This window comes from Hyposmocoma kahamanoa, unplaced genomic scaffold (genome assembly GCF_003589595.1).
Source record: "Hyposmocoma kahamanoa isolate Upper Pololo Valley unplaced genomic scaffold, ASM358959v1 232, whole genome shotgun sequence".
In the NCBI taxonomy this organism is placed as follows: domain Eukaryota; kingdom Metazoa; phylum Arthropoda; class Insecta; order Lepidoptera; family Cosmopterigidae; genus Hyposmocoma; species Hyposmocoma kahamanoa.
Genome location: NW_020653750.1, coordinates 8,928,817 through 8,954,983, shown reverse-complemented (window position 1 = coordinate 8,954,983; position 26,167 = coordinate 8,928,817). Strand labels below are relative to the sequence as shown.

The 26,167-nt window shown below is 36.9% G+C and overlaps 2 protein-coding genes across 2 annotated transcripts; one reads left to right on the top strand and one right to left on the bottom strand.

The window, feature by feature from the left end:
- The first annotated feature begins 2,616 nt into the window (after nucleotides 1-2,616).
- Nucleotides 2,617-8,596, top strand: LOC113228671 (signal recognition particle subunit SRP68). Its single transcript, XM_026462025.1, has 6 exons — nucleotides 2,617-2,837; nucleotides 4,093-4,214; nucleotides 4,634-4,861; nucleotides 5,353-5,541; nucleotides 7,100-7,230; nucleotides 7,317-8,596. Exons 1-6 carry the CDS (start codon nucleotides 2,738-2,740, stop codon nucleotides 8,347-8,349), a joined length of 1,803 nt encoding a protein of 600 aa, XP_026317810.1. The 5' UTR covers nucleotides 2,617-2,737; the 3' UTR covers nucleotides 8,350-8,596.
- A 433-nt stretch (nucleotides 8,597-9,029) lies between these two features.
- On the bottom strand, nucleotides 9,030-24,226 carry LOC113228669 (E3 ubiquitin-protein ligase ZNF598). Its single transcript, XM_026462024.1, has 10 exons — nucleotides 24,192-24,226; nucleotides 23,906-24,100; nucleotides 23,458-23,709; nucleotides 23,262-23,347; nucleotides 18,354-18,592; nucleotides 17,190-17,310; nucleotides 13,538-13,686; nucleotides 12,795-12,920; nucleotides 10,970-11,172; nucleotides 9,030-10,658 (listed from the first exon to the last, which is right to left on the bottom strand). Exons 2-10 carry the CDS (start codon nucleotides 24,074-24,076, stop codon nucleotides 9,507-9,509), a joined length of 2,499 nt encoding a protein of 832 aa, XP_026317809.1. The 5' UTR covers nucleotides 24,077-24,100; nucleotides 24,192-24,226; the 3' UTR covers nucleotides 9,030-9,506.
- Nucleotides 24,227-26,167: the final 1,941 nt, after the last annotated feature.

Genomic DNA, 26,167 nt, shown 5'->3' with positions numbered 1-26,167 from the left:
ACTCTACACAGTAATAAAACAACATAAAAATTTACTATATAAACCTAGGGTTACAAGCAGAAGAACATATCATAAAATTGCATTAGTACCAGAAATAAAAACTACTGCGGCTAGTAGACAGTACAAATACACTCTTAACAAAGAACTTGATATACTTATACAACAAAATAGTTTATGACTGCAAATTAGCCATTACAAAATGGCTCGAAACTAAGTCGTATGAGGAGCAATTACTACTACACACATCAAAAGTGTCTAGGGATCAAGTGAATATTTTTGAAATAAAAATTATTTAAGCAATGTTTACTAAATCCATTCTTCCAGGACGACTTCTTACTTTAATGCTTATGTTTTATTTAACCGCTTACCCCTATATTTAATTAAAATAAACTAAAATTGATGTTTTTGCAAATTGTGGGAAAAAACTCAAATTAACGGCGTCAAGTCAATGACAAAAAAATGGCGAAAATGATGATTTTGCTCATTTTTATTGTAAAGGTAAGAAAATTAATAATCTGTATTTCCACCATTAACACGAATCACACAATTACAGTGATTTGGCATGCTTAAAATGAGTTCATAAAAATCACTTTGAGGAATGGCCGCCCATGTGTTTTGTAACAAGTAAAAATATTGTTGTAGAGTATGTACGATATGCATACTCGGCACAGCTCTTCTTTGAAGCATATCCCATGCGTGCTCAATTGGATTGAGGTCTGGCGATTGAGCAGGCCACGGCAGAACGTTGATACGAGCTTCGGCAAGAATGCGTGTTACGACTCTAGCCGTGTGTGGACGTGCGTTGTCATGCATTAGTTGAAATGAATCACCCAACTGGCCTCGCAAAGGGATGATAACATCTGAAACAATCCTCTCTGCGTAAACTTGAGCATTGAGGTTACCCCTGATCCAAATGAGATCGGTTCTTCCGCCGATCCAAATACCGGCCCATATCATTATTGTTCCCCCACCATATGGATGAACTTCCTGGCAATATCTCAAACGTTCATGACGTCCAGATGTTCTCCAAACTCGAGTACGTCTTGTATCCGGTCTCATACCGAAGCGGGATTCATCCGAAAAGCACACATAGCGCCAGTCTTCTTCCTCCCAGTTTCTGTGTTCGCGAGCCCATCGTAAACGGGTCCTGCGATTGCAGGGTGCAATAGGTGGAACTCTGAGCGGCCTTCGGGATCGCAGACCCACTTCACGTAAACGATTTCGGATTGTTTGATCGCTTATTAGCAAGCCTGAGGAGCTGTGGAGCCTCGTAACCAACATCATGGCGGTCATGGTACGATTCCGTCGAGCAGTATTTTGGATATACCGGTCCTGTCTGCGAGTCGTGATGCGAGATCGTCCTCCATGTCGCTCGGCCACGCTGCCCGTCATGCGATAGCGCGTCCAGAGGCGACTTATGACGCTCTGTGTAGTGTTAAGAGTGAAAGCCACAGCACGTTGCCTGGAACCAGCTTCCAACATTCCGACGGCTCGCATCATCACTTCTCGGGTTAAATGATGTCGTCTCTCCATAATAATGTAAATTGTTTCGGTTCCGATCCAAATATTGTAATGATTTTGTCAAAACGCTATAACTCATTTTTATACAAAACCACATTGACAATCGATTTTCTTCTTATTATCGAATTTTAAACAATATTCATTATTTAAATGTTAAAACTCACTAAAAAGTATCAACAGCGATACAAAAAAGTTAATATAATTAACCCTAATTGCAGCAATACTCTTAAACGTACTTGATCCCTAGACACTTTTGATGTGTGTAGTTTGAAATAAATAAATAAATATATAAATAAATAAGTAAACATAAAAGCGAGGTATTAGTTAATATAATATTGTCATTAAATTAAATCAAAATAGAACAGAAATATGTGCGCTCACACACACACGCACGCACGCACGCACACGCACCCGCACACACACACACGCACCCGCACACACACACACACACAAACACTCATTTACATGCACACACACACATACACAAACACTTATTTACACACACTTCATGCATATATACACGGACATGCACTCACACAAAGTAACACATAAGTTAATTTTGTCTTAGGTTGTTAAGGTTAATGTATTAGTAAATTATAGATAGTTATAACACCAGCTTAAGAGCAATGTTTAATTATTAATTGTAAAGAAGAGCGATGTTTCCTAACACAGGCCCTATCAAGCTTAAAAGGAAACATCAGCCCCTGAATTATACCATGTACAGTGAAATAATAAAATATTTTTATTTATTTATTTATTTTTATTTATAATAAACTCATTTTAGTAGAAGGACAATAATTTTAATATTTGAAGTCGATTAAAAATTAAAGTCTTAAGGTTTTTAAGTAATCAACATTTTGTAGAAACAAGTAAAATAAAGGAATAAACTATCTTATTCTAGTATTTTTCTACTACATTAATATTACGACTAAGTACTTGTAATCAACAAATACTTGCACAAAACTTATTCTATTTAGAATTTCACTCTGTAAAAAATTGTATAACGTTCAAAAATATGGGTTAGATACCGATCGTTTCATGACAAATCTCGTAACTCGTATGCAATCTTTCTGACATTTGGCAAGTGACGTGCCATGAACTGCCATGACGTCCACTGCACAAATTAGAAAGATTTCTGTAAAGATATAAAAGGATTCGTGGACTTTCAGTAATAATTTTAATAAATTATTTGAAACAAGCACATTGTAAAAGAAAAATGGTAGTATTAGAAGGAGAAGCAGGAGATGCGAAGCAGCAGACCAACGAAGAAGCTGATAAAGAAGAAGTTAAACAACCGTCTCTTCTAACTTTAGAGAGTATCCTTTTATAAAATTACATTGAAATTGTATTGGGCTGTAAACTTCAATATTTACATATTCTTAATCTGTTGCATGAAATTCGTTTTGCCAAATGTGTTCACTATCAATCAACATAACCTATTGTATATTGTAGATAGACATTAAATGAAGTGCATTCTTAGTCTAATTCCTTTAGGATTATTTCTAGGCATCTATTGTACGTGGGTAACTTTAGTTTTTCACTTCTAGGATGATAGTAGACAATAGCTTTTATTGTATCCTGACTTGTTAAGAATAATTAATATGGTATCACTTTCTAACGTCCCAAGTCATTTGAGTTTTATGGATGAACACAAATATAATTTAATTATCAAAAAATTAATTAACCAGCAACTCTGTCCGTTTTAGGAAAAACAACTTGTTATTCAAATGTAGAACACTAGTTTAGTATGTGACGCAATCAAATTGATCTCACCGTTGTAAGGAATCATAAACCTAAATTCCCAACTTTACAGGAAGCGTTTTACAAGACTAAAATGTATACGATTCGCACCTATGATTCGTTTTACATAATACAGTTTGATACATATTCATAATTTTTCATGTTGTACAATTTTATTGCTATGTATACTGCAACTTATTCATCTCGTCTTTTGATATCATAAAAAGTGATTTAAGAAAAAATGTAAACACCTAATTTTGTGACTTAAAACTTGGGAGACAAATTTATTGCAATATTACTTCTGAAAAAAACCCAAAATTTGAAGCATAATATTCTCTGTTTAAATTCATGAACCAGAAAATTATAGTGTTAAATTAAAAGAGGTTAGGTGTGCAATTTCCATAAACTCAAATTACTGAAGCTTAGATTTTAGAAAATAGCACATTTTTTTCTTTTTACTAATCAACCCCTTTCAAAATTTTATCTTTCCTCATAATTATAGGCTGGCATCTGCAATTAAAACAATATTTTGCTTGTGGATGTGTACTGCACTATAAGTTGTGTCAAGAAGGTTGCCTTGTGTGCAGGTTTCAGTACAGAATACGCATTTTTACATACACTCTGCACTCACATTGTTTATTTTGACATGTACAACTTTTATAATATTCATACAAAATAACTTCAGAGTATTTGAGCAGAATTTTTTCTTTTGGTATGCTTGTTACAAATATGAAATAATTTTGTCAACATCAATAAATTTTACTATACTTGTAGTTAGCAAATTATATAAGTTGTAATGAATCCAAAAGTTACTCCTTAAACCCACCTCAGTATTCCGCATCACGAAGGATGCTCAACAGCAGCACGGATTGCGGCATGCCGACTATCAACGCTATCGTGGCTACTGCTCGCGGCGCATCCGACGTTTGCGTAAAGTGCTCAAAATCCCTCAGGTATCATTTGTTTCTCATTACTTTTTAACCCCTCTTCAGCATTATTATTTCCATCTAATGGTCCCCACCATCTGTTTCTCATACATTTTTAACTAACTTTTAAAAAAGGAGGTTCTCAATTTAACTGTATTTTTTTGTGTACACAGTTACTCTGACATATGTGAACTGATTTCAATGATTCCTTTTTATTTGTGTACCTCAGTAGTGCTCCCATTTAAATTTGGAAATATTCCACCTCTAAATTAGGGGATGAATCCGAATTATTGGATTTAACCCACTTTCCATTAACCTATGTCAATAAAACTTGGCAAATAGATGTAATTCCACGAACTTTTGAGGTCGGTTTTTTTTTATAAAAAAAGTTATAATTGTATTCTTACATAGGTACAAGATGTAGCCACTGAAATATTATATTACAGGGCGACAGACGCCACTACCGTCGCCGTGACGTCACAACTACCCACCTGATGGGCGCTAATGCCGAGAATCGCCTACTTTGCGTGCCGCTACTGCAGGCAGAACGCGCATGGGCTCACGCCATGCAGTTGCGTCAGGAAGCCAATACTGAGCCAAGGAAGAAGTTCCACCTTACCTCAAGGTTGAAGAAAGCTTATGCACACGCTCAGACTTTGTTGCAGCTATGCGAGGTAATTGCTAAATTGATTTTGTTAAAAAGCACAATTGAATAGCCCTTTCAATGAACAAAAGTTAAAAGTTATCGTATTTTTAACAAAAAAAGGAGGAAGTTCGCAATTAGACTCTTTTTTTCATGTATGTTACGCGATAAAAAAAAACGCACGGCATTTGTGAAACCACATTGATGATTCTTATCTTGTTGGAAAGAGGGTACCTCAGTGTTGGTCCCATTTAAATTTGAAGAAAATATTCCACCTCTAAAGTTAACAAACTATGAGGGATGAATCCGGTTTCGCGCACTTCCGGTAACCAATTTCAATAAAACTTGGCAAATAGATGCCATTCCACGAACTTTTGAGGTAGTTTTTTAGTACTCTGTACTGAGATTATAAATGTTTGTTTTGTCGATTGTTCGCTAATTATTTATTACTTACAAAATTGTGTATACAAAATCTATATAGGTCCATAAAACTTAAACTATACTATTCTAATTATTGTTTAGCAAAGCGGCGCCTGCGATGCGCGCACGCAACTTGAAGCAGGCGCGTACGCGGCGTGGTTGGGTGGCATTCTATTGGTGGAGTTGCAGCAATGGCGCGCGGCGGCCGAGAGCCTGCAAAGGGCTCAGCTTGTGCTCGATAAGTTGTGTGCTGCATTGCCCGAAGATGAACGGCTCGTCTATAAGCAGAAGGTAACTTCATTCCCATTTCATAATTTACACTTAGATACTTGGGGAAAGAGACTGAAAAGTGTTTTCTTTCTTTTGAAATTGAAGTTACCAAAATAAATAAGATTCTTTAGGTGGAAATTGATGTACCTACTTGTAAATACAACCAATATACCTAGACCAGACCTGGAATAGACCAATGGACCTCTTTACTTATATCAAAACAATTAGTGAAGATAAAATACATTATTGTAGGCATTGGCTTACAAATAAAAAGTCAATGATTGTAGGCATTACAATATACAGGTGTCCCAAAACTCAACGATAACCTGGGAACAGGATGTTGCCTAGTTTGTAACAACTCAAAAAAAATATTTAGAAGATCCGAGTCTTTTTTTGTGATATAAGCATTTTAATGAAAAATGTTTAAAAAGGAAGGCCCTGTATACCATTTTTAAGTACTACAATTACAAATTTGCTAATTTTGCTATTCTAGTTTTTGTAACAGTAACCCAAATAGCCCAGCTAATGAACACAATGCCAAAGTAAGCCCGAATTGCTAAAGCTTCGCCACAAAAAAATATTGTATTTAATTATTTTCTTGAAATTTTTTGCCGATTTTTTTAAGGTAACTTTGACACCGCGTAAAATGTACCTAGACTACCATGGCAACTTCTTACAAAAGTTGGCGCAACTAATCAAGATCCTAAAATGGTATAAAATAAATCTTGGTTTTTCTAAAAAGAGGCCAAGTTAAAAACGTTAAAACGTTACCTTTTCAAAGTGAAAATGGCTTTCAGTGCCTCTAAGGTTAATTTCGGTTTCATATCTTTGTAGTTAGAGTTAAACTGACTGGTAAATATGATTGAGTGAGGCAAACAGTCTCAAAATTCCACATTTCTCGACAGATATAGGAATTTAAATAAAACTAATGAGTAAATTATTATAATTTTATGACTACAGCAAGGCTCAAACTGTTTTCCACCGGCATCAATACATGCACGGCAACGCCTTAAAAATGACCTTTTCATCAATCGTGCATATCATCGTAAATTTATCTGTTGTACAGCTTCCGTGATTCTTAGTCGTAATTCGGCAACGTTTGATATGGGTTTTTAATAAACTTTTTCTTTCAGACTACCCCAGTAAAAAAGTCTAGGGGTTCAAATCTGGAGAACGGGGTGTCAGATCTACAGGAAGACGTGCCACTTAGCATATTGCGGGAAATGTGGTATCAACATGATGGATGTCCTGCTCATTATGCCCGACCAGTAGAATAACTCAATGAAAAGTACGCAGGTCGATGGATGGATGGCGCTTTGGTCCAAGTTTGTGGCCACCTCGTTCTCCAGATTTGAACCCCCTAGACTTCACAAAAAAAATTACTCCGATTTTTATTTTTGGGTCGTTACAAACTAGGCAATATCCTGTTCCTAGGTTATCGTTGAGTTTTGGGGCACCCAGTATAATAAACAAAATAATTCAACGAAGTTTTGTTCCTCGGTTATTATCATTGAGTTTTGGGACACCTGTATAATAAACTAAATAATTCAACGATGTTTACTCACTGGAATGTTGACAGGTTGAAGAACTAAAACCTAGTCTGCGTTATTGCGCGTACAACATTGGCGACCAATCTGCGGCCGGCGACCTCGTTGCTATGCGCGGTCAGGGACTCATCGAGAATTTGGATTCTCTCATGGCTCAAGCTAAGTAAGTATTCTATTCATTAAATGTTGTTTATCATGCCAACCACTTGACTAATGGTTAAAAAAACCACAATTTTATTTTGTCAACAGGGAATCCCGTTCAGGTGTAATGCACGAAGTGGAGTGGCGCGGGCGCCGCGTTACCGTGCGTCCAGAGAAAGTACGTCTCTTCCTTATCGCTCTGCAGGACCTGGACAAATCCGTCGCGGGCGCAGACTCGCCGCAATCCAAGATTGACATCCTCGAAAACATACTTATGGATTGCAAAGACGCCATATCCGCAATCAAAGATGAAATAAAAAATGATCCAAAACTCAAAACCGCATCCGAGACTCAAATGTCCGGCATCAACTACTTGTTATCTTACTTGATGTACTTGCGCTTAATGCGCACCATAGAGAGAAATAATTTACTAGTGCAGCAGGCCGAAGAAGCACGCAAGAACAACATCCAGATAGATGGCAAGAAGGTCCGTCCTCACGACTTGACCCGGTTGTACGAAATCATATTACAGAACTTCACCGAACTGCAGCAGCTGCCTGGATTCGAAAATGATGCAGCATATCAAGAGGAGATAGAGACCCAAATGAAGGCTTATCGCGCATTCCGATGCTATTATATCGCACAAGTTCTCACAGGGCTGAGACGTTTCAGAGAAGCGCTAGCGATGCTGGAAAGGAGTAGCAACTATGCTGCCGAATCCATCTCTAACAAATTAACTGATAAGAAACTGGTTGAAAAGCTGCAAGTTTTGAAGAAAGATATAGAAAGCTGTAAGTTTGAGGTCCACGCAGACTCGGTCCTAGAAGATGACGAGGAGCAAGATGAGGAAACCAAGTACACGTCAAGCGGCAAACCGTACAAGGATAAGAAGCCTTTAGTGGACAGATTGGACGAGTACCGCGAAGACACACAGGTCCTGACTAAAAACCCTAACATATACAAACTGCCCCCACCAATGGAAGCCATTCCGTGCAAGCCGCTGTTCTTCGACCTAGCGTGTAACTTTGTGGAGTTCCCCAACTTAGATGACAAGATAGGTGCCGGCGATAGTAAGAAGCAAGGCGCCGGCATCACCGGCCTCGTCAAAGGATTCTTGGGATGGGGCAAAGGTGACAAATAGAAGACGTTCTCCATGTAAAACTGAATTTATATTATTTTATACATTGTCATTGGAAACAATCTGCAAAATATATGTATCTATATAAGGAAACGTCATATTTTAATTGCGCAACAATTTTATAGAAGCAGTACTGTATGCAATAAACAAATATTTAACAAAAAATTTAAACAAATTAAAAGTAAATTGTTCTATTTAAAGTACAAAAATAGATAAATTTTACATCGTGTAAAACATATTCATTATAATGTAACCTCACACTGTCGTAACACCGATTCTCACAATCACACGTGGAACTTATTATTGCGATATTGTTAGTTAATTATAAACATACAAATACGTGACTATCAATATGATTAACATAACTGACATGTTCATTAACTACGTGAATGAAACAACGTGTTCACCTTTAACTGTAACGTTGAGACGGGCCTTAACTTACATTTTTAAACAATTTACATTTCACTAAATTGCCTGTGAAATGCTATTGGACATTTGGTCTTAAGTTTAAGTCTGCTTTTGTGACTATTTGGATGTATGTACTACATTTACTTTTGAGAACCATTACACTATCTACTTTAAACGTTTTGACAGCATATGTTATTGGAAGTGGATAAAGTCGTTCGTCTCATTAGGTAAATCACGTCACAGTATCGCTATAAAAAATTCGTTCGCTGCTATTGGTCAATGAAAGCTATAACTATTACATAATACAAAACTTTTTATTGCAGTACTTTTGTAACTGTAGCGTCTTTATCACTATTAATTAAACGTATAGGGACCCAGTAGGCATGAAACCCGAAGTTATCAATCACAAAGCGGAGGCATTCCAAAGTATCACAATAATTAGCGAGAAGTACGGCCAACGAGAGTAGACGTAGAATTAAACGTACTGACATTTTTAGTTCCTTTTCGAGTGTAAGCGAATACGTACGCACTCGAACTGTCTTTATTTGGTAGTTTCAAAATTTGTGATAAAAAATCTTCCATTCTACCTTACCAAAGTTTACGTGTCTCTCAAATTATTACCTTGAAAATAATAAATAAAGAAAAGTGTCAATTGGGCATATTTAATTCCAAGCACATATCTTGCTCGATAAATATTAGGTACCGTGAAATTTGCTAAATTTCTAGTACTAGTCTCGTTCGCCTGACCTGTGTTAGTGGGCTGCGAGAGGGGGCCAGTGGGCGGAGTCGTGCGCCCCGACGTCGGTAGGCGCAAGCAGCTGGCCGCAAATGGCGCACGGACACAACTCCGGCAGCGGTCGACCCACGACCAACTCCTGCTGCTTTGCAATGTCCGGCAACAACGCCACCAATTCTGGCAACACCTCGTCCAATTTTGGCCCCATAGCGGCCGCGCAGTGCTCGCGGAATTCCTCCGCGCTAATTATGCTGTCGCGGAAAGCGCGCGAAGCCACTTTGAAGTCCTCGACCGCTGCCGCGCCCCCGAGGGCCGCTGCGAACTTTTTAACCAGCGCGCGGTTCCGCTGCTCGAAATCCGGCGGCGGGATGTACGTGTGTACGGGCGCGGGGAACGTCTGCCCCGCAGAGTTGGTGAACGTCATACCGTCACACGCCGGCCGTGACTTGAACCCGGGCGGCGTGTTGCCATTCGGCATACAGCTCAGAACCTCTTTAGCGCTCCTCGGCAGTGCGTTCGCGCTCTTACTGGACGCAGCAATAGAATTCTTCGACAGAGGCGGGTAATCTTTGGACGTGAAAGAAAAATCTCCATTGCCCCCATTTCTTTTCTTATCCGCATTGACCGCAGACGGTGTTTCTACTATAGTCTTAATTTTGGTGTCGATTTCGATATTAGGGCTGTCGTTCATCATGGCGGCATTGTACGCTTCTTTCATCTGCTGCTTCGTAAACTTTTCAGTTATCCCATTCACGTACGTTACGTTAGTGGGCTCCGAGTTCTCCTTTTTGATGTTGTTTTGCTTCCTTTTCTCTTTTTTAGTTAATTTAGTTTCTGGCGGAGGTATAGGCTGATGTTGGTGCGTAGGTTGGACGATTGGTTGTTGGGGAGCCTTTTTGGGTTTGGGCTTGCTATTGACGGGTAGAGTGGGGAAGTCGGCGACTTGGTTAAAGGCGGGCTCGCGCGGTGGTGGCGGCGGTTCAGGTCTGGCTGGTTTGGACTTGTCCTTGGATTTAGAAACTTTGATCCACTGCGGCGGCGCGGACGGCGTCGACGACGACGACAGCGCTGGGAAAGCTTCAACGTTCAGTGGAACTTTCTTAGGCTGCGAGTTAGCTGAATTGTTATTCTTCAAAGCTTGCATTTCTTGAGTGTTAATCAGGGTAACCTGTAGCCAGAAAATATTTGGGACGTTTTGTATTGAGGAGTAACATCGGAGATACAACGTGTATCCTACAAACAACGGGGGCCTTTAAGATCGCGATACAGAGGCGTATTGAAACATATACCTTATACCATACCAAAAACCATTAGAAAATAAACGAAATGTACCGTGACTGCCACCGTACCGAAACCCAGGTGTACTATCTAAAACAATCTGAAGGGAATCTCTAACTGTGAAACCCAGAGTGCTAAATCGCTGATACACCAATGTAATAACTTTTAACATCGTCAAGATTGAGGAGAGTTTATTATTACCTTAGGGGGCTGAGTTGCGACAGCTCCGATGTTTGGATGGTCGTCTTTAGACGCTGGCCCGAGTGAGGGGAAGTCGTCGTCACTGAGGGGAGCTCGGCGTGGAGGGAGAGTGACGCGGTTGCCGCTTGTCTGCGTCAGCCGAAAGTTACTGGCGCTCGCCGGCTGGCTGTGCACTTGGATCGACACACTGCCTGAGGGCTTTGCTGGAAATTACACCCATAGATTGTAAAATTAATGAATAAAATAATCTTTAGTGCAGATTAAAAAGAAAAAATATTTATGCATAATCTGTTTCAATTAAAAAAAATGTTTATATAATATGAACTAACGCGACGAACAAGTTGTACGCGCGATGGTAAGTTACACGCCTGTCCATAACAGTTGCAGTGCCGCTCAGAGCTTTAAATCGCAATGATCTCAGGGGCACTGCCACTGCGGCCCGTCAACCTGAGACATAAGTAGACAAGTCCCATGTGCCTGTAATTTTATCAGCATGTTTCATTGCACGAAAGATTTAAATCTTTTTTTTTTTTTAATTTTACGTTAAGTTAAAGTATGTTGTATACAGTCAATTCGGGTAACTTTGAACATTTTTTACGTTTTTCTAATAATTTCAAATTTAATTATGTTTCTCAACAATTACTTTATTAACTGAATAGTGTTCTTTTAAGCCCTTTTTTGGTTCTTATAGAAGCAATTTAGTAATTATTCAACAAAACTGTTCTAGATTTGCTCCAAAAGTCACATTCAAAGTTGCCTTGAATTTTGGGTAACTTTGAATAAGATTAGCCTTCGATATGGAAACCGTATATTTTCTAGATATTTTACAGTTTGTGTAAGATTATACGACATATTCATATTTTTTAGATGTGAATCTGTCCAAATATTCCTGACAGTGCGTTCAAAAACGACATTTGACTTGGTATTGCCATAATAAAACGAGACGAACTAATTTAGTTAAAATGAAAAACTTGTTTTTTTTTTAGATTTTTTAATTAATGCGAATAAAAATGAAAATTTTCTGTTTAATAATAAATTCTACGCTTATTTAGCTATCAAACGAGATCAAAATGAATCACCTATAACAATTATTTTAGGCAAAGTAAATACATAACAAAAATCTATTCACCCCACTCCTTGAATAAAATGCCGTCATCAATATAAATACGGCCGCCTTTTCTAGATAACTGTTGCTCTTTTATAATATTCACAATATCGGCTTTATTAACTTGACATGTCTCAACGTTAGAGGGCCAAGACCAACCTCCTAAAAAGCATTTTTGGAGCACTGAGACAGTATTTTCCAAAGGAGTAACTTTTAGAACTCTCCCTGTATACAGACTACCCTCTTCTCTAAAAACACAGTCAAACACATTCAAAGTTACCCAAATTTCTCTGTTTGGTAACGTCGTCAAAATCTAATTCGTTTTACGCGTAAATACAAAACCAAATTAAATTATTCTTTAAAAAAGCGATATATAAACCTCTACTTAAGTGTGGAAACCAAAACTTACCAGTCAATATTCAGATTTATATATTTAATTCCGATTCTAAAACTGAGCAACAAATCACACCAAATTACTTTCGCCAAGAAAAAACCGCGAAAGTTTAAAAAAATACAATTTAACATTACTTTTTTCTTTCATAACTTTCGTTTAACAATTTTGTTCCAATTTACACAGTTTCAATAATAAAAATAAAAGATTGTCATACATAAAATAATTTTTTTAATCTTTTACGCAACTACGTTCAAAGTTACACCACGATTGAAAGTTACCCGAATTGACTGTACTAAATGTTTATTTAAATAAATCATAATACATACAGTTTCTTAGCACAGTGGCGGCAGCAGGCGCGGTTTGGCGCGGGGTGGTGGGAGGTTGCGCGGGGCGGGAGGCGCCGCCTCCGAGAGTAGGGAAATTCTTGTCGTTGCGTTCCAACCTACCAGTGCCTGCGCAAACGCATACTATTAATGTTCTACACTGCAAACTGACTGTTACTTGTCAGTTCTAACACATTCCTACCACTGTCAAAATCAAGTCAAATAGTAGAGGCATGTTATGTCCACAAAGTCTGCAGATATTGTGGAGTACATACGGGTGGAAGCCAATGCTGTCCCGAGAGTCGAGCAGTTGGAGTCCAGCTACAATGTGAATTTTAATTCATTTGTGGTGAGAGTACCAACTCAACATTTGTCGACCTTCATGAAGGAGAAGTTTTGGCCGAAAGGTGTCATGCACCGACGTTTCCAAGGTCTGTTACCGGACGCCCACGTTGCGTTACACGTCGGGGTCCATACGTGTAAATAAATAAATAGTGTTAATTGTGTATGTTAGTCTATAAGGTATGTATTTATGGATCTTTGTACAGATATATTTGTGTATGGTCATAATAAATAAAAAAATATATTATAAAAATATTATATAAGAAAATAATAAGTCAAGTACTCAAACCTGACATAGAAACCCAGTATACTATTGTCATGCAACACGGTTTCCTGTCGTATTTTCAACACACGTCACCAGTTGGGGCCAGGAATGAGTTTCCTGAGGGGTAAAGTAAAGCGACCTGCGTAGGCTCTGTTGGGGCCGGGCTGCAGCAGCATCTGCGTGGGCGCAGCAGCGGAGAGGCGCGGAAACTGCTCGTCACTGCGCGTATCAATGCGCGGCGCGGGCGGCGGCGGTGGCGGCGGGCTGGGCGGCTCTTCCACACGCTCCCTACAATAACAACTTCACCTCATCTTACTGTGTATAAAATGTCCTGTAAACGATCAAATAATTGCCTCGGTGCCGGTGGCCGAACGGTTACCTTGCCGGACTGTCACGCAGAGGTCCCAGGTTCGATTCCCGGGCCGGGAGAAATATTTGTATGGCCTACATTTATTTCTTTCGCGAGTTTGGGTGTAATTTGTGGTAGTTTATGAGTGTGTCCATGGCACCCGTGACACAGGGTTTCCCTAGTGCAGGGCTATGTTGAGCGTGTTCGTTATTATTATTATTATTTTATCTATCTATCTATGATTACAAAGAGAGTTTAGCAGGAAAGTACGCTATCAACCTTTAAAAAAAATGTCACATGCGTTTGTCAAACAGTCTACGTGATGGAAACTTGATTGACAGCGTTTTTAACAAAGTAAATTGAACGTATGCTGGCATATTTGTTACACAGAACGTCTGCTGTCGCCTAAAGGCTGAGTCTAAGGGTCTAGTCTCGTTCTCCGTTCGAAACAATTACTGTCAAATAAATAATACTCGATCACATTAAAACAAAATGTCAAGTACGAAGCTTCATTCACATCAGAATCTGAATCTCAGAATATGACGCATGTTATTAAATTGGTCGAGTCTTACTTATTTGACCAACAATATCTAAACCACAAGGATTGTCAAAGTTGTTTTATCGTTTGCGGCATTGTTTGAAGATAATTTGTAGTTTGAAGGGTAAATTTACCAAATGCGCAGATACACTTACGAGCAAAGGAGAATGGGCAAAATGGACCTGGGAGCGGCCACTTCAAAAACTACTTTCAATCAATAGATATCATTAATACGATCAAAAAATATTATGGGCACCAATACGTAAGTCATCAAGTTTTCGAAATATCTTGAATAATGTTTATTTTTTAATGTAGATACTTAATATTTGAACTTCTGTCTGGAATTTTGTTTGTGTGGTGTGTATGTTAAAAATGATTACCCAAATGGTGTCTTAAGTTTAAAAGGGTTCTGTGAGCTGTGGAATTATGACACAATTTTGGAATCTGGTCCAGTATTTCTTGTTATAATATTTTTTAGGGAATATAAAAGATATGAAATAAAATAAAATATATTGTTTCAAAACTCATTTACTTCGTCTATTATCACTTCATCTAAATATGATGCTGGAAGATTAAGAGCTCCTTGGTGCCGTGCCCACCCTAAATACCATACAATCGACATGACGTGAGCACAGCAACCCAAGGTCCGTCTACCAGTAAGGCACGTACAATAGTGTTGTATTATGCGCGCTCTTCCAACGCCTTCCCTATTTACTACTATATATACATAATATACTCGTGCTCTGGTGTGTCTTGATTGAATACGTCCTCTCAAAAGATAGCAATCTCCAGTTACATGCATTTGCGGAATATCTATAGATTCATCTTCCATAACTTCTATAAAGTACACTCCATCTCGTAAGTGCTCGCTACAATACGACCGAGCAAGCTTTATTTGATAACTACCTAAAGCAAACAGTATTAAATCTCTTTCTTCTAATTGTGGAAAATCATTTATAGTTAAATAATCAGCTGATATAGAAACAAAGCTCACACGGTGCCTATTTAAATTGTTATTAATGACGTAGTCGGCCAGTAAGTTGTCTACATTAATTTTCAAATGAATTTCATTTAATATATCATTTGCGTAAGGTCCATCGGTAAAAGGTTCCCGAAAAGCATTAAGAATGGCTGCGGCATTTTTAAAATCTTGGAACATGTGTGGTACGGCCCTATTAAAATACTTCTGCCGTAACAATTTAAAATCTCTTTTAAGACGCCCGTTAATGGCTTCAATTACCCATCGACAAATTGTAACAAGCCGCGACTTGTTTGCTTGACTAGTTGAGAGCTGCGTTTCATTGTTTTGCTTTGACGCTGGCATATGAGCTGTGTAACCACAAGATTCAATAACTGGTAATGAATCCCTAAAACCCCTGTCCAAGATAAATACATCCCCTGCTTTAAAAAACCAATGAAATACCGAGTCTTCTGACATTAATTGTGTCATAATAGTTGAGTCAGATGTTGTTGCCGCAAAAGGTCCAACTACGTCAATTATGTATCCGTCACTACACGTAATAATAAATGGTTTTAGCAAGTTTTGAAACTTATGTAAGCTGTATGTAAGACGTTGGAATGAAAAATTAGAACTCTTTTGTATATAAATGTACGTGCCATCAAATATAAAGATTAATCTTCTATCTTCTTCAGATTCTGGATTCCCAAAAATAGCATTAGGTATTAAAAGGTTTCTCCTCTCTACTTCTCCTCTCGTAATATGGTCAATTCCGAGGTGACGCGTTACAAAATCGTTGCTTAAACATTCTCTTGATTGTGTTAATAAGCGCTCAAAGGTGCGTCGACATATATTAAAAAGATCAGACAGTTTTGTATTTGACTCTCCCGTTCTTAGCTTACTAAGGTAGATGCCCAGAGCAACTTTAGGTCGTTTACACCTTTGAGTCAATAAAGGTGTCTCTTCTATAATTTGTTGAAACTGCGCCGGTGTAACTCCAGTCCAGAAAAATAATTCATCAGCATCAATATTTTCGATATTTTCGAAATTAAAATGTGCAGACTTTTGTAAAGATCTCTTAACCATTTCAAATACATCCGTGACTTGTTCTATGGTAAATGAATTTAATAAAATAGGCGAACCAATTAATATCTCCCAATGGTTTGATCGTATATGTTCTGGGCATATTCTAGCCTCGTCAGGTATGTATATATTGTGATCACAAAAAACTTTAGTTTTAATGCGATGTGGAATCCTCAAGTGCGTTTCTGATTCACATCCCGGAAACAAACAACGTGAAGCAGTGTTTGGCAGACGGTAATAATTAGGTATAGAAACATGGCTAGTTTAGGTCCCGGCGGCATGACTCCACAAAGCATTGTTTTATTTTATAGAAATATCCAGTAGACAAAGGAATATTTGTCAAAAATGTAACACGTGTTCATTTATTACTTGGACAATTGTATTGGTCATAACTTTTTTTACACACAAAATACGACTCTGACTCCATACTAAGTATTGTTTGTCGTAACATAAAGAATTATAAAAACTATGTTTTTGAAGTGGCCGCTTCCAGGTCCAAGGCCCTTGTATTTTGCCCATTCTCCTTTCAATCCAAGGTTAAATTCTAAGCTTAATACCATGAAAGAACACTGGCCTGCAATTTACCAGGACCTGTCTACGACAACACGCCTCCGTGTCTATTTAGCCGCCAAGAAGCCGTAAATTTGGTACGCGGGTGCCACGGACACACACATAAACAGTCACAAATTACACCCAAAATCACGAAAGAAATAAATGTAGGGCATACATAGGTCAATGAGGGCATACAAATATTTCTCCCGGCTCGGGAATTGAACTTGGAACCTCTGCGTAGCAGTCCGGCATGGTAACCGTTCGGCCACGGAGGCAGTTACTTGTTACAAGTTTAGAAGGGCGGTCGATACCTGGGCGTTCGCTGCACTACGGCAGCGGAGTGCGGTGTGATGTTGAACTCAAGCTCGAGCGTGCGCGCCTGCCGTGCTGCACCGCGATTCAGACCACGGCCGTGTACTGTCGCCTTGTGAGCTGCAATCCGTCAGATCAACACGTCAGCCTATACAAGTGTAATCAGTAAACCAGTCATTAGCAACATTTCTTGCCATAGATACGGAAACATAAACAGTCCATGGCAAGTATAGGTGCCAGAGACTCAATTTGCCATCCAACTTAGCGGTGACATTTGTCCAAACAAGGATTATTGGCTGCGTATTGAGTAGATAAGTCGCTAAAAAGAAAAAGCATCTATCATAATAGCAACGACTGCCGATGAGCAATCATAGTGAAGACAATTTCTATTGCTTAACTGCAAATACACTGTGCCCCTTAATGATAATTACGTCTGGTGCTTTTCTTGGTACAAACTGTGACACCAAAAATGATCTTTGATCTACAAATATTTAGAATAAAATTAAACCTATATTTACAATATTATATTTCCATTTGTCAAAATATTACAAATTAAAAAAATTCTACAAGAAGCAAAATTATGACATACTTTAACAGTTGAAATCAGAGTTATATTGACAAATTTAATTGGAACAACAAAACACTACGGCTAGCAACGTCGCACCATGTGTTTGTATCCGCGACGTATCTAAACGTGTCAAATGTCCATCTCGAAAAAAGTTTGGTTTGTGACTTTCTTTGAGATCGTTTCCTCAAATATGTTTTCGTGTTTATTTAATTTTTCCATTGTCTATCATTTTCAGTCAAAAATTAAAAAGACAAAACTATGAATCACCATGGATATTTGTCGCATGGATAAATATCGGATAATTATTAGAAAATTAACACTTTGATCATTTCGAACCCTGGTTTAAATGCTCGGCCTGTATTAAATGGATAAAATTTTATCTTTGTGCCAAAAATGGTGATTGAACATGAACATCAAATTCATATAGTCCCTAATTTCAGTGTTGCTATGGGCTTTCCCTAGCTTACTTTCCATTAATTTCTGTTCCCTGCTTGAAATATCTGTTATACAATGTGCTTTTGCGTTAGCATAGCTCCATTAACTTTTATGGCAAAATGATGTACCAAGATAATACAAATAATGTAATGGTGCAAACCTTTGAGATCTATTTCAGTCCTAAACACCGCCGTAAGCTGATTGCTAGCGCACTCTCCTTCTTCGCAAAGGAAATGCTCGGTGCGAAAATGATGCGCCAACGCCGAGTAGGATGCGTAGTAGAGGTTGCGGCCGTCCGCATCACACAGATGGCAGTAGAGATGTTCCTTCCGCAAGTGTCGGTACAATTCGTCCGCATCCATGAATCTTTCCTCGCAAAACTCGCATAGTGGATGACCTCTACAATATAGAAATAGAAAAAATAAATAAATGACATTGCTTATTTTAAGGAAGTCCTATGTTAAATTATGTACTAGTACTAGAATAAAATGCATTACATGTGCTGACACAATATAACATGTGTTCATTTATTCTTATTATATAAATTCAACGTGTATACATAATTAAGTAAAGTTCTACTGTATTTAATATTATTGTCCCAATATTTACTGTATATCTTGAAAAACTGTAAACATAAAGTTTAACAAAGAAATTTGAAAATGTAATCAATCAATCTAAAATTAAAATGCTACAATGTCATAGTATAGGCTTCATTATGGTAATAAAAACTATTAGAGAGGAGTAATACATTATAGCAAACTGGAATTTATATGGAATATACCACAGTATGCATAGTGTTAGATAATTTACAACCTCGTTATCAAATAAACTAACAACTCTTAATTAATATGTACATAGATGACGTTTAATGTTTCTATTAATAGTTGTCATTTAGAAACCATACAAGTCAAAATAATATGATCTTCACTCGGTTACAACTATAATAGTAATTATGAGGTGCCAAACAACCATGCCAATTGCCTGGTCTCAAACTAGGGTATTCCCAGTACTATGAGTACCAGAGCAACGAAATTCCATCTGGGGCACTACCCAGATCACCCAGACCAGAAACAATTTAAAAAAGTTAACTTGCCAATTAGGTCCTACCGGGAACCAAACCCGGGACCTCATCCAGCGCCCACAGTATAAAACGTTGGGCCACCAAAGTTGTTAACTATATAACACTTGGAATGATATTGATACAAAGATTTTGTGTAGACTGAAGGAATGAATGAAATTTTAAATAACTTTATCTATGAAGATTTACCTTCAGGTAAAGTGTTCCTTTGTTAAATAAAAAAAAAGTGCTGGGCGGCATTTGGGAAGCTTAACCACATCTTCAGGTCGTCAATCCCATAAAGCCTAAAAACTAAGACATTTAACCAGTGCGTTCTACCAGTTAAGTCCTATGCAGTCCAAATGTGGACATAAACAACAGGCCTGGTCCACAAATTCAAGGTCGCTCAGCGTGCGATGGAGCGAGCTATAGTTGGGGTTTGTCTGATGGACCCAATCCCTAACGAGGTCATACACCAGAGAACTAAAGTGACGGACATAGCTCGCAAAATCAGTAAGCTTAAGTGGCAGTGGGCCGGGCATGTCTGCAGGAGGGTTGATCGGCGATGGAGCAGATTTGTTCTGGAATGTAGACCACGTCAAGGAAAACGTAGTGTGGAACGCCCTGCGGCAAGATAGACGAACGACCTGACCAAGGTGGCCGGCAGTGGCTAGATGCGGGCGGCACAAGACCGGGAAAGTTGGCGTGCTCTAGGGGAGGCTTATGACCAGCAGTGGATGCGTATAAGCTAATGATGAATTGTTAAACAAAAAAAATGTATGTCATATATGGGTATATAGTACCCATACTAAATATAATCTACTAATACAGCAACATGTTTCATAGAATACTGAGTCACCACTTTCTAATATAAACTCAATGGTTTATTCGTTTAAAGCAGCCTTTCCCAAAGTGGGCGATAACGCACCCTTGTGGGCGCAGAAGGCCTAAGGTAAGAGACCCAGAAAAAAATGGGAGCGTTTTGGGGGAGATTTGTAATTTCATCTAGGAAGACTCTTAGATACCGACTGACCTCTCGACTCTCGACTACAACTTGTGAACATACTGAAACATAACTTCGTACAATATCTCTTTGTTAATTGCTCAAAAAGGCAAACCACACAACATCGTAGAAGTTAATTAATTACGGAGTTAATTTTGCCAGCAATAAAGGAAGTAATAACTACTGTGCTTCATAAACCGGCCGCAGAGATTATCCGAAAAATTCCTTTGAGTAATAATTCTGTGCAAAGACGAATTGATGAAATGGCTGAAAACATTGGAAAATCATTGTGCAATCATGTGAAGACTAGTCAATTCTCAATTCAGTTCGATGAGTCCACTTTACCAACTAATGAAACATTGTTGCTGTCTTACGTGAGATTTATTAAAGATAAGAAAATATGTGAAAAACTATTGTTTGCTCGAAATTTAGAGACCGATACAAAAGGCGAAACCATATTCAATACATTGGAAAAGTTTTGTGATGATAAAGAAATTCCCTTGAAAAATATTATATCAGTTGCTACGGATGGCGCTCCGGCTATGACAGGGTGCCATAAAGGCTTCATAGCATACTTAAAAATAAAATTTCAGATGTCCTTGCTGTACACTGTGTTATTCATAGACAACATTTGGTTGCTAGAAATTTAAGTGCACTGCAATATGTCATCAAAGCAGTCAATAAAATCCGTAACAGCTCTTTGATAGATTATTTCATCAGCTTTGTGTTACTAATGACGAAGATTTCTACTGTTTGTTGTTTCATAGTGAAGTTCATTGGCTATCAAGAGGCAATTGTCTGACTCGATTTTACAACCTGTTGGACTCTGTGATAGAGTTGTTGGAAACTAAAGATACAGAATTGCGCAACAAGCTCATTACATCAAAGAATGATATCGCTTACATGACAGACCTGTATAAATTGTTCAACATCATGAATGTCCAACTGCAAGGCGATGAACTAAATTTAATTAAAACAAAAAATGTCATTGCTGCTTTCGCAGCCAAACTGCTTCTACACAAAAAGAATATGGGCAGACGTGAGTTTCACAATTTTCCGAATTTATCAGTATCCAGCAGTAACGACGACTTGTTTGCTACTGTCAACATTTGGAAAACCTCCACATTGACTTCACCGAATGATACCAGGACATTTTGAACTTTGAATACCAGACTGGGTGTTGGATCCGTTTTCAAATGTCAACACAGCAATATCATATCCCATCGTCATATTTGTGTGAACATGGTTTTATTGCTGTGACAACGCTGCTTACTAAAATGAGAAATCATTTGCATGTTACCGAATGTGGTGATTGCGGCTGTTCTTGAGTAAATTGGAACCTGATATCAACAAACTTATTGAACAGCATCAGATTCATCCTTCACATTAGTTTTTATATTAGAATCGATTATGTTTGTTTTATTTTGAATAAAAGATACTGAGATCTGTCTGAATACTATAAAGTTGCGTTTCAATAATCATTCTCATTGGCAGGTGCAGCCCGTAAGAGTTAACTTGAGACCTGAGCGCCGTTGTGTACTACCTACTGCGCTCAGTTCTCAAGTTAACTCTTGCGGGTTATAGTAAAAGTCTCGTTTAGAATGAATGTTTAATCTCCACTAATATCGCTCACAATAATTTATTTCATTTGAAGTTATAGTGGTTTTTAAGTAGGTGAAAAAATGGGGGCGCTAAAAAAGAATTTATTCTCAAAGTGGGCAGTAGACAAAATAAGTTTGGGAACCCCTGGTTTAAAGTATTCAATAAACACTATCAGCAGGTAGGTCTTAGCTTTGATTTGAATGGTAGCTTTTATAATGCGTTCTTTATTTTCAACTTGTTTATTTAAGGTTAAAGTTCCTCAGGCTCATGTCCTGCTATTACTGTGTTATGTTTGTTATGATAACATTAGTGACTAACATTGTTGTTTGTGGTACTTACCATATAACTGTTATATCATATATTTGAGTACCTGATAGTGCAGATTTCACTATACAATATCTCTTGGTTGGATTGGTGGAAATTCGTAAATGGCATTAGATTACTCATATTTAAGTATACTATAATTGTATTATTTGTCTGTGAATTTTCCTAAAATGTATAAATAAATAATAATAAATAATCTCTTGATTGTATTGGCATATGCTAACAGTTAAAAAAGAATATACACATACTGGCGCATTTAGAGGAACATTGGTTAAATCCTCAAAATAATGCAGTGTGTTTACAAAAGTCTAGTTGGCTATTTTATTTTTTATTTCAAGTATAATTTGCAAATAAAAAATTTGTCAAATTTCTTTTGTTTCATTAATTTGTTTTAATTTACTACTACTAATACTGGGTGTATTGAGTGGTTTGAGGTTGACTTTGGGTTCTTGTTTTAAATTTCATAAGCTTGAAATACTTTTTTTTTCTAGTTCAAAAAATATATTTATTAAGTTTAATCAATGTTTGACTTTACAATTTTTAAATTTGCAGCTGTTTTGATTTATCAAAAAATGTACAAAAAAAAAATTTTTGGTTAATGTTGATTTTTTAAATTAAGTTTGAGTAGAGCTTGTACTAAACCAATGTTAAAAGATGTCAATTTAATTGCTACTTTGTCTTGTTTATTTGAATATAAACATTACTATTTTAATATCACACTTTTTTGTTAAGCTAAATGCGATGTTGTGTGTATATACATTTTCTTTTTTTTAAAAGAAATAAATAGTGGATAGTAGCAATAACTGAATACTGAGTATTGTAGGCAAAATATAGAAAAAACAAGCATAAAACATATTCCTATAATTAAGTACCTATAATTTTAAGGACCAGAAATAAGCTAATCCTTACATACCAATGATAACAAAAAGTATAGCAATAACTAATTCACACCCCAGACAAAACAGTGGTATGAGGAACTAAAATTTTTCTCTTAATTATCGTAAACATTTTTTGACATTGTTTGCTATCATGAGTACAATCACAAGATGAAATACTAATAGATACAAAAGGATAAAATACACCTGTGAGAAGTGTCGTCAGGATCGCCTTTCCGCCGATGATGGGCCAGCTCTTGACGAGTGTAGCACTTCCTCTCACTCGTGAATATCTACCATTTTAATACAAAAAACTGATAAACTAGTAACATTTCTGCAACTATCAAATAACAATAAGTTAAGTAACAACTAATAATCATGTACAAAATAAAAAAATCCTCACCCTCAAATGTTTAACACAGAGATCGCAAAAAAATCTCTCATGAATTTTCCGCATGTGGTCACTGAGCATACTAAATGTCCTGAATGGTGGTTGTTTCTCACACAACTTGCAACGGTTCTCCAAAAGTTTTTCATATGCATTTTTTATCTCTTCGTTGTAGAACCCAATTTTAAACTGTCTCTCAAACAGTTTATCTGTAAACACTCTGTTTCGAAGCTCTTTGTATGGCTCGATGGACTCCGTGAACACAACCTGGATATCAAAAAATTTAACAATTACAAAGCTGTAGTCTGCATCTGCATAAAGCAAGGAATTTGAAAAACTAATTACTTTTAAATAAAAGGGAACATACATTGCATAATATATAGTAAACTAAGTAAGTAGTCAGTGCGAGAGGAAATAACAATAAAGTACAATTCCATTTAACAGGTTTTTACAGTGTGCTTACTCTCGAGAGATTCTGTCTGCATATAGGACACTCGTTTCGGAGGCACAGCACTCGCATTCGCGTAGAACACTCGAAACATACGGGATGATCACACTCTCCTATCGAATAATACACGACATTCTTGAAACACAACACGCAAGTGTTGTTATCATTCGATTGGGATTCTGCCATGGTTTCCGCCTGAACGAAGTACTTCTGCAAAAATGGCACAAACTTAACAAACACGGATTTACAGTGATATTAAAATAAAGATATTTAGTGGAAATAAACACTCAACGGCACCTACGTAAGAGAAAAGGAAGGACGAACGAAAATTTCTCGGCGCTGATATGACACATGGTTGATAGAGATGTACGAGTGCACATATCAAAACCTGTATCAGTATTAGTATTTCATGATATAAAGTAGCTGTGAATTATTTCGTAAGAAGCTTTGGCATGCATGTGTTAGTCTATGGAGCATGGACCCACAGTGAATTCCAATATTTTTACACATTTTGTAAAGGAATTTAAATGACAAACATCATCCGTGAAACATTAAAAAGAACTGTACGTCTAAAATTACTATGTAGAAGGTCTGTGTATAATTTTTTTTTTCTATTATGTTATTAATGTTCGTGTTTACAAACTTTTCAAACGAATATTACATTAATGATGGATATTCATCCAACTCAACAATGGTCTAATTACAAAGAACAAACTGTTTAATATCTCTCTCTAAATCTTTTTTGAAGAATCTGTATTACAAGTTCCAAATGCATTTATTGTTTGATCAATGTAACGATTTCAACTGTAACTTGTTTACACATGAAATAAAGACATTTGTCCATTTTGAATTCATTGTATTACAATCATTACAACTAACTAGAGGTATGCAACGAGTCAAACTTCTATGTGTAAAAGACTTGTACCAAATTCGTATGGTGATCAATACTTTATTCTCAGAAAAATGTAAGCATCCTCAACTTTTAGCCAGATATAACCTTGAAATAAAGAGCTTAGCAGAATAATAAACAAAATCATTGTGACCTACATTTTTTTGCAGATTGAAAACAAAAATGTGATAGAAATAGTTAAATAATATGTCACCTCTTTGTATTTTTCATAAACAATTAAGCAACACTACAATACTAAATAAAGTCCAAAAAGCATCAACACCGTTCAAACAATTTAACCAAAAAATATATACACATATAAACCATTCCGTTTTATGTTACATATTAAAAGTCTAGCCTGTAGGGCTAGCACGACAAGAATAACAATATCTCACGCTTTATGTTGCTCTCGCGTTAGTCGCGCTCTGTCGTGCAAGTCCTACTAGTTAAATTTTACATTTATTTTAGTACCACTAACAAAACAATTATTTTGTTGCAATTTAAATACTGTGGCTTTCGTATAATGTCATCTCAAATATTGAATTATGTTGATTTGAAGTTTTCAACGCTCTGTACATACAACATGAAATGACCACAAGAAATGAACCTGAAATATAAAATAACAGATACAAGAATATGGAACAGATTGATAGCCCTAATTTCCATCATAGCAAAAACGCAAATTATTTTCAAACATTATTCATAGCAAAAGCGCTAGTGTAGTAGATAAATTCTGAATAGCATCTGCGATGCGATTCAAAACAATTTCAAAACTTTTTGCAAATATGTGTGACAGTGGTAGCAGATCTTCTAAACTGCAGTAGGGTAGTGTCTAGTGTCTTTTTCTATAATACTAATAAATTCCGAAATCAGTTAAAAAAGGAATGGCAAAAGTATTGCCAAGTAATTTTTAAAAAAGCAAATTCACCTAAAAACAGCAATGAGTGATTTTAGTGCCCATAAAACGCAAACTAAGCTGACATTATGATACGTATAAGATAAAAGCAAATATATGTAGATAACAAAATAAAAGTTTAAACTGACGATGATTATCTTTATCACTTAATAAAGAGCATACAAAAATCAATGGAACATGAAGGGGAACTACCAAAATGCTTATGACACTATCAAAGAAAATATTATTTTATTTTCATTAACATAAATAAATGCATTCACTGATTTTTTGACAAGCTTAAGCAAAACGAATTGCAGTATTACTTGGAATAAAGTGGTCACACATATAGTGACGGTTTGAAGTTTGAAAATAATGTTTGAAATAGAAATCGTTTTTGGGAATAATGATTTTAACGTTAATATAGATATGTGCAGTTAATTATTGTGGGTAATAAATGTTTTCTATAACTGTGCTGTGAATGAATACTATAATC